Here is a 9,534-nt window from a genome sequence, read left to right on the forward strand (position 1 = left end):
GTGAGCAGTGGGGAATTCAATGTGTGTAAAATTAAAACAATTCTGCTTTTCTGTGCTATTTTAACTTTGCTTCAAGACACTCTATAAGTTATGTGAATCTGAATGAACCGCTATTATTATTATTATTTGTGTTTTGAGAGAGACACTTCTCGTGTTGACATTTTATTTTTAAGATATCTGAAGTTAAACAATGCCAACAGTTCAGCACAGCCGCGGCAGACAGATCTAACATTGATTGTGCAGTCTGTGTACAGTTTGGTCACTCCTGCTTGACTTCATTTGGAACAGGTAAGCCTTTCACTGCAGCCAGGGCATTCTCTACCATCTTCTCCACAATTCTGCTTGCTGTATTGTAGGTACTGATCCCAATGTGGGGGGTAATCAGCACATTAGGCAGGCCAAGGAGTGGATGATCCCTGCACAGGATCAAGCAGAAGAGCTTTTAGACATGAGCAAGGTGTAATACGTAAGTAGCATACTACAGTAGGATCATGATTCTAGCTTGAGAATGTGATTCTCTTTTTGGCTGGTGTCTGAGAGTGTCTTTTCAAAGAGACGAGACCTTGGTAAAGGTTCAGGATGAGTCACATCTAATGCCGCAGCATGAATCGTTCCAGACTGGAGAGCTTTAAATAAGGCGTCGTGGTCCACCACTTGACCTGAGGCATGAAAAGAGCATCATTATCAACTTAAACCGGTAATCATGAATCAAGATCAATGCAGTCAAGGAAACGTATGGTTCCCACCTCTGCTGATGTTGAGCAGTGTAGCTGTGGGCTTCATGAGGGACAGCTCTCTGAGGCTGATGAGGCCCGTTGTGTCTGAGGTCAGTTTGACAGCCAGCATGACGAAGTCTGACCTCCTCAGCAGGTCATCCAGGCTCTCACAGTAACTCGCTCCGACTGCCTGCTCATCGTCTACACTCCTGAAGAAAATAAAGAACGAATGGATTCATATTTTTAGACTCTTTCACTCATTTTCAGAATAGAATCAACATGGTTAATGGGAGAGTGCATCCAATTTTTCAACAATCAGCTTTTTCTCCTTTTCTTTTTTTTTTTTTTTTTCACCTTCTGGTCCTGTTGTGATACAGGATCTTCATTTCAAATCCTTTGCTTCTTTGGGCAATTTTGTAACCAATCTCTCCCATTCCAATTATCCCTAAAGTCGACCCCGTGACTTCAGCTCCCATCAGGCTTTGTGGTATGTGGATGGTCTTGGGGTCCAAAGCTATTTGATGACCTATGAGGGGAAAAAAAACAAAAAAACAAATCAAAACTGCCGTGGCTAACTAGCAAGACGCAGCAACAAGGTGATCCTTCACTGGCTTCCCACAAAATTATATATATATATATATATATATATAGTTTTTACAATGATCTTTCTCAGTTATGGAAGCTGATAATATGCTTTTACTCCTATGCCTAAAAGACAGAACAGATATTCTGCGTGTCCATCTGAAAATTCTACAGAAGTTAGGATTCATTTTCTGCTCTGAGACGATAAATACAAGCCCTGATATTTCGATACTCACTGACAAGGTTTTTTTTTAAGACAGATCAGTTTGCCCTGAAAACTGGAGTGCTCGCAGATGAACTTGTTTGACAGTAAGGAGCTATAGGTCTTGGTTATGGAATTGCACGAAGACTATTTTGCATTGGTTAACCTTTGATCTCACCCTCTAGGATCTTGCGAGCTGATGACAGAAGCAGACCCATGGCTAAATCCGCTGTGGCGTCGCTGACTACACCAGGCGTGTTGGTCGCCTTCACCCCGAGACCGTTGATGAACGGCACATCCAGGTGGTCGCTGCCCACCCCTCCACTGGCAACCACTTTGAGGGAAGGAAGCAACCTAAGCAACGAAGGCTCTGCTGCAGGGCAGTACTTCCACATGAACAGGGCCTGGATTCTGGGACCATGAAGCACTGGGTTTTGGAGAAGCTCCCTGTAGCAGATGATTTGGAAGTGTTGCTTCAGTATGTCAGCTAGCTCTTCAAGGTAGCCGTTGTCGCCCCCCACCTCTGAGATCAACGCCCATGGTTTTTCCTCCTCCATCGTCTGGTGTGAAATAACATAAAAGGACTTCATCATATTATTTGACTAAAAATAGAGACAGTGTTCAGTTAGTACGCTTCCTAAAGAGTCTTCTCGTCAGCAGACAAGCAAGCATACAATTACAAATATAGGAAAAAATATAAGAAAACATTTCCGTAGGTTTAAATAGAGCTGTTATTTAAAGGAACGAGGAAAGCTCACCTTTTTAACCCGAGCTTGAGTTTCAACCCTTCTGTTTCCTCAGGCTGATCAGGATTTTTACACCTTTGAACAGTGTTGTGTTGTCATTTTCCTTGGATGAAGTTGAACATTAAACATGCTAAACTAATGTGAAAGACACGCCGAGGGCTATCTTCACCCTTTGGCACACATAGGTGTCAGGGGGAGGGATGTTGTGCTTGGTTTGTTATTAACAAATAATATATGGCAGGAATCGAAACTTAAAAGGTGCTATAATGCTTTGCGTTACCCACAAACATATTGTCAGTTGTTAATAATAGGGAGGATTTAGCTTTGAGATGACGGTGATATTGTTTGGCAAGAAAAAGCATCAGAGATCTTGTTGTACTACTATAAATGCAAGCCAAAGTGTGAAAGGTGCAAAATTTGAAGCAGTTTTATTTTCAACAAAACAAACCCCCATTACCAATAGCTTTTTCTTTTTCTCCTAACCTTACCCAAAGTGCTTTTGCTGCTTAAACTTAACCACAGATGGGGCTCAGGATGCATATTCCAGACTCTCCAGCGCTTTGTATGTCCACCATCCACCCGACCACCCCCCTTCGACTCCGGTGTGGTTGATGAATGCAGCGCTTCATTTACTCAAAACATGACATAATCTCAGCAGCAATTACGTTTGTCAGTACAGTGTAATTGGGAAAACAGTTTAGTAATATATGTATAAATTACATTTCTAGGAGACAGGGTTGCACAGTTAGATAGGTTTATTGTTCTGTACATTCATTCAAATACTAATTTAAAAAGCGAATAATTAAAGTACTATTTCCACGGTCAAGAATGAAGAAAATAAAAGGCAACGCATATCAATTGTAACACAATACAGAATTCGTATTAATACCATCCATTATGTTTACAGAAGAGTGATGACTTTGATAGATTTCTCTTAATGGAACTTAAATCATCATGTGTATCATAGTGATTATGTTGGAACATTAGACAGGACAGAACTGGTGAAAACGATGAAAAGATAAAAGCATTTCATCTTTCATAGTAAAATCATTGATGAAGAAAACACTCTGACGTTCGCCTCAATTGCTTTACATCCACACATTCATTTTATTGTACTTGTCCAAGGAGAGACTTACGTACAACATGCATTATGTGAAGTCTTCTAAAGTACAAAGGTAAAAGCAGTTCAACATATATTGTAGTGAGATAGAAAAAAGCACAAAGTAAGGTCTTGGTCTGACCTTAATCTTGATGTTAACATACAACAGTTGGAGCCAGTTCTCTACAGCAATGTCTTCCTTATCTAGGACACAAAGATCTACTTTGTAGTCTCTCCTAAGACAATACATTCCAGCCAGAACCAGTTTGTACAGTCTTATCTTGTGAAATTGAGACAGGGTTTTCTAATTTTGTAACAGCGCTAAAGATATACAGCAGATGATTCAGTAGTTTTCTCATCAGCTATTTCAATTATAATGCAATATTAATGCCAACGATTTAACACTCCTCACTCACAGTTGAGACGCCTTCGGTTTAGTCACTTCAGCTTGACTTCATTGGGAATAGGTAAGCTTTTAACTGCAGCCAGGGCATTTTCTACCATCGCCTGTACCATCCCTCTAACTGCACCAGAAGTATTGGTGCCAATGTGGGGGGTGATCAGCACGTTAGGCAAGCCAAAGAGAGGATGATCCCTGCACAAGATGGAACAGAGGGGTTATAAGGACAGAGCAAGGAGTTGGTTTAGTGTTAGTGTTAGTAGGTCAGTTAAATTGTTTGCTTGGACTGTTTGAAGCTTAGGAAAAATGCCGAAAAATAGACATTATTGTTCATTGTAGCAGAAATACACACAAAACTGTGTTCTGACCCCAAGTTGAGATCCGCCTTGAATGAACAATACTGATTTTGATACATTTTGTGTTCAACATACTGATGATCAAGGTCAGTTAATGGAACATTTTCACGAGAAAGTGATTCTGAGACGAGACCTTGGTAAAGGTTCAGGATGAGTCACATCTAAGGCCGCTGCATGAATCGTTCCAGACTGGAGAGCTTTGACTAAAGCATCTTGGTCCACCACTTGACCTGAGACATGCAAAGAACAAAAAGTCTACCGATCAGTGTTTCAGAGCAATCTTTAATCAAGATAAGTACAGGAAGTATATGGTTCCCACCTCTGCTGATGTTTACCAGTGTTGCTGTGGGCTTCATGAGGGACAGCTCTCTGTGGCTGATGAGCCCTGTTGTGTCAGGCGTCAGGTTCACAGCCAGCATGACGAAGTCCGACCTCCTCAGCAGGTCATCCAGGCTCTCACAGTAACTCGCTCCGACCGCCTGCTCATCGTCTACACTCCTGAGCAGCAGTAAAGCGAACAAGAGCAGAAACATTGTCACACTGATTCGCACTGCTTTAATATTTTACATTTGTTAGTAATGTACACAGAAAGGCAGGCCCTTTTTTCTGGCTATCATAACAGGTAGTTTCAGAGATTATGCCAGTGTTATACATTATACATTATACATATCTGTGCATTGATTAGTTAGCCTGGCGCTGTTCAAGGGTGAAAAAAGAGGAAAAATCCACTTACCAGCGCCTTCAAAGTTCCATTTTGGTTTTTGTGAATAAACATAGCATTAGAGAGCTTTAGAGGTGCCGACTGGTTTTTCTTTAACCTTTGGACAGTGCCAGGCTTGTAATTATGAGATAATTAGTCAGAATTGTGAGATAATGCCATCATTTGTTTTCTTTGGTGAACACAACTCGCACAATACGTAGTTTCGGAGATTGTGGATGTTTTTGGTCTGCACATTTCTATGCATTGATAAATCAAAATGTGACGGCCTGATTTTTCAGATAGACTGTAATCCCTGTTCCTCTTACCAAACGTAATTATTTTTTATGCATACGGTATATACAGCATCATTTCTAATGTAATCTTGAATACAACTGTCTTGGTCTTAAGACTAGAGGCATCCCAGAGAGAGTGTCAATTCAAAGTGCAATTCAAAAACAACCACAGACATCATCAGGATACTTTATTGACATATGTATCCACCGAGAAACGGGCATTTTCAAAACGTGCTTACCTTCTGGTCCTGTTATGATACAGGATCGTCATGTCGAATCCTTTGCTTCTTTGAGCGATTTTGTAACCGATTCCTCCCATTCCAATGATTCCCAGAGTGGATCCTGTGACTTCCATTCCCATCATGTTTTGTGATATGTGGATGGTGTTAGGGTCCCCAGCTATTTGTTGACCTATGAGGAAAAAGAACTAAAAAGTCATTACAGACCACAGTTATGCTCTTTTAAAAACGTGTACTACTAGTGCGAGGTTCTGTAATGCCAACACAATAATCACTGTGGCTGTATTGTGCCACCACAATCATTTAATTAGCCACAGTAGCGGCATGGTTCTAGGGATGGCTGGATGGATCTATCAATGTCTTTTGGTTTATGAATGGTTTTGGACATTTGGACATGGACATTGTTCCATGTAATTCGGGGTCGGGGCTCACTTATATGATATTGATATTTGACCGTACTCTCAAGAATCTTGCGTGCCGATGCCAGAAGCAGACCCATGGCGAGATCTGCAGTGGCGCAGCTGACTGCACCAGGCGTGTTGGTCACCTTCACCCCTCGACCGGTGATGAACGGTACATCCAGGTGGTCGATGCCCACCCCTCCATTTGCTACAACCTTCAATGAGGGAAGCAGACTGAGCAGGCAGTGCTCAGCTGCAGGGTAGCAGCTCCACACGAACATAGCCTGGACTTTAGGGCCGTGCAGCTGGGGGTTTTGTAGGAACTCTCTGCAGCAGATGATTTGAAAGTGTTGCTTCATTATGTCAATTACCTTATCAAGGAAACCTTGCTCCACCCCCTGCTCTGATAACAGAGCCCATGGTTTGTTATGTTCCATTACCTGGAGGGATAAAACACAAAGATAAACACATTAGGACTACTCAAACCCTTTTATTGAGTTTGTTAATGTCATGGAGGGGGCAGAGATGGTGTACTCAAAACTAAAAATGCATCTATAAGTTGTTCCCGTGAAATATGTGATGTGCACTAGTTGATATTCATCTTACCTGGATAAAGAAGCTGCCTTCTACCATATGTTGTTAAATATTTAAAGCCATGTGTGCATTGCTGTACAGTGTGTGAACGTGGGAGGAGAGATGGTGGATGCCGAGTCCTACAGCAAAGCACTGACCATACGATGTCACTCAAATCACCTCTCATTAGTCACACGGATATTAAAGAACGATTATGAATAATCCAGTGAGACATTTAAAGTCTGCATATGAAAAAAGGGACTCACAACGTGCTCCTTGTTCAGTTTTCAGAGCTACAGAGTTGAAACTGATACTAAACTAACTATTTCAGAGGTCCTGTGTTGTGCTCATTGACGTCTGTTTCCCTAAACCAATCAGAGAGTAGGCAGATACTCCTCGTCTTCCTTTGGCAGTCTCAAGTCGTTACAATTATATGTGTCAATGCATTCATTTGAATAATTGTTGAAACTCTGCTCAAGAGTAAATATAATGAGATTACGTTGATTCACTGTTTGTACATGAATGTAGAACATGAGGTTAGGATAGACTTGCGTTTTACAGTTGAGTCAAAGAGCAACTTATGCTAGTTGCTAGTTGGTGAACAGATCTGTGTGTGAACATGGCAGAATTCTGGCTGGCAAGTTAATGATAATGTAAATCATTTCAAGAGTTGAACAATGTTGCAAAAAGATATTCAAGCCTAGAAGTAATGGTTATCTTAAAGGTTGGATGTAAAGCATTAAAAACACTAAAGAAAGCCAAATGTACACTCATTAAACAGCCTTCACTAAACTGCCTGCACTATACCAATCCCCAGCAAAGTACTGGGAGCGCTCAGAGGGAAAATGCATTTAAATGATCCAAAAATGTTTTTATGTATAAGAATGATTAAATGCAATTAGAGGCATCAAACTTGATTTCTTTCAGACTTAGTTTGGAGTTCTCACCTTTTCAGTTGGAACACACAGAGTTTCTCTTGGTCCTGATGTCTCCTAGCTCTCTGTTATGGTGAGAGGAAAGTGAGAGTTAAGAGGGAGAGGACGAAGGAGGACAGTCGCCTGGTCTGACCTCCCATCTATACTCTTTTGCTAGGGGGGAGGAATTCTTCAAGCATTAGTGGCCAACTGAAACAAGGTTCATGATGGGGATTGGTGCACAAGACAAGGCAAAGCGACCAATGGTCAGAAAGACAGTAGACAAGAAAATCCTGCTCTTGGTTCATGTTTGAATGTGTGAAAAGTAAATCCAACTTAATGGTAAGGAAGGCGAATCATGAACTAATGAAAGATTACAAGTCGCTTCTCTGTATGGCACACCACCTTCACTTGAGGGGGTACAAGAAACCTTAAAACATAAAAGCAAGAAAAGCAATATATGTTAAAAGAATAAAGTACCATTTCTATAATAAGGCATATCTCAAACAACCACAAAACATCATGAACAGCGCATGGCGACCATTAAATGTAATGTTTTCTGATGATAGTTTCCATAAAGGTGTCACAACCTCTGATTTACTCACTTTACACATTCTGTCTATTTCTCCTGCCTGGCTGTCGCTAACCTCTCCTGTCATCGCAGAGCTCGCCATGCTCCGGTGGTTGCCCTTCCGAGTGTTCCCGCCATCTCCAGTCACCTGATCCCCACGCCCACCTACTCCCATTAGTCGCTCAGTATATACACCAGCCCCTTTCCCTCGTTTCTTTGCCAGACCATCTGTTGTGCTCTGTAGCTCCAGTAAATATCTATTTAAACCTTGTTCGACAACCCAAAATGATCCATTCAAGTTGCTGATCTGACTTAGAAAATCTTTCATCTGCACGGGGCAGTGGAGCCTAATTGTTCACGATTCCTTATGCGTTTGACTCCTTATTATTTCTCAGTCGGCTTGCTATGGTTTTTCCTCTATTTATTTTGCATCTCTTTTGGTAACGGCAGGTGTTGCCGATGGGGGACCAGACATTTCCACATCCCACCCAGTTGTTATATGGAGAGAAAGAATGACTGCACGGTTCACTAATGGTCTTGTCTTGAATCGTCAGATATACTGTACATTTGGACCATAAAATCTGAGGATTCCACTTGCGATTCCCCGCTGCTAAAGCCCTGCTGGGCTGACACAGTTTCCCTTTTTCACTAATGAAAGCTAAAGGAACCACGTCCTATATGGATTTGTGTGAGCAGATGAACAGATTCATAAAGTGAGATAAAAAAAGAATGTGCGTTTTGTAAATCCACTTAGTTTTAACCATCACTTGAAATCTGTTATGTCAAAACACAAAGTTAACAGGATTAAATGCATATAATATATCATTTTGTATTCCAAGGTCATTATCAAAAGCAAGTCACATTTAAGCTCTTAGCCTGTCTCATTCTAATTGTGAAATATTGTGTGGAAATGACAGTATCTCTTATTTCTGCTAATAACCCACAATTTTTCGTGTTGAATGTGCTAATCAGTTTTACAGAATGGAGCTGTACTGTATTTAGTGTATTCATTAGGAAGACAGCTGGGTACATTTAATCCGTCTGTGATTTTTTTTTTTTTTACCAAGATCTTTATTATGTAGTGAGAAAGTGACTTCAGTTAGACATGCAAGAAATGAACTTAAATGAACTTAACAACATCTCATCACACCATTTCATTGTGAAACTTTCAGGAGTCAGATCACCTTTCTGCGGCCAATTTTCAGTGATTGTTAAAGACGACATTATGAGTGAATAACAGATTCACTTAGGAGATATAGGGATTACAGTTTCCCTCTGTATGCAGTATGTCCATGTGTTATCAAGCGCCCGAAGGTCCACATTATGGTCAACTGATGACACCACCAAGTCCTCCAATCTAAACGACAAAATACATTGTCAGTACTGTTACAAAATGATGTGCCACTGCAATGGTTAAAGCTAACAATGGATCCCATGACTACTTGGGTCACTCGTAATGATGAAACCACAGAGCATGTATAGCGTTTTTCAGCTCATTTCAGCCCCCGACTTCACTATTTTGGTTCTCCCTGACCGCTTTCAGTAGTGTCATTTTCAGCCACAGCTGGCAGCTGTTTTCCTTAAAAGAGCTCTAAAATCCTCCTTACACCTCCTGCTAAGCACCAAAGTGCAGACAGACACAATGAGCATCTAGCTGGCGAACATAGTGGAGCGTCTCGCAGCTAATGAGCCAGCTATTTCCCTCTGGAGTAGGTGGAGACCAAAACAGAGCACAGCAAATA

At 41.2% G+C, this 9,534-nt stretch overlaps 2 protein-coding genes across 2 annotated transcripts; both read right to left on the reverse strand.

The window, feature by feature from the left end:
* Positions 1-259: 259 nt before the first annotated feature.
* On the reverse strand, positions 260-2,057 carry LOC139292485 (probable 2-ketogluconate reductase). The gene is made up of 5 exons (XM_070914836.1): positions 1,679-2,057; positions 1,071-1,242; positions 747-925; positions 563-659; positions 260-416 (listed from the first exon to the last, which is right to left on the reverse strand). The coding sequence occupies exons 1-5, from the start codon at positions 2,055-2,057 to the stop codon at positions 260-262; spliced, it is 984 nt and encodes a 327-aa protein (XP_070770937.1).
* A 1,726-nt stretch (positions 2,058-3,783) lies between these two features.
* On the reverse strand, positions 3,784-9,332 carry LOC139292486 (probable 2-ketogluconate reductase). Its single transcript, XM_070914837.1, has 6 exons — positions 9,303-9,332; positions 5,793-6,174; positions 5,334-5,505; positions 4,421-4,599; positions 4,235-4,331; positions 3,784-3,940 (listed from the first exon to the last, which is right to left on the reverse strand). The coding sequence occupies exons 2-6, from the start codon at positions 6,169-6,171 to the stop codon at positions 3,784-3,786; spliced, it is 984 nt and encodes a 327-aa protein (XP_070770938.1). The 5' UTR covers positions 6,172-6,174; positions 9,303-9,332.
* Between the last annotated feature and the right edge of the window lie 202 nt (positions 9,333-9,534).

Source organism: Enoplosus armatus, chromosome 11 (genome assembly GCF_043641665.1).
Source record: "Enoplosus armatus isolate fEnoArm2 chromosome 11, fEnoArm2.hap1, whole genome shotgun sequence".
In the NCBI taxonomy this organism is placed as follows: domain Eukaryota; kingdom Metazoa; phylum Chordata; class Actinopteri; order Centrarchiformes; family Enoplosidae; genus Enoplosus; species Enoplosus armatus.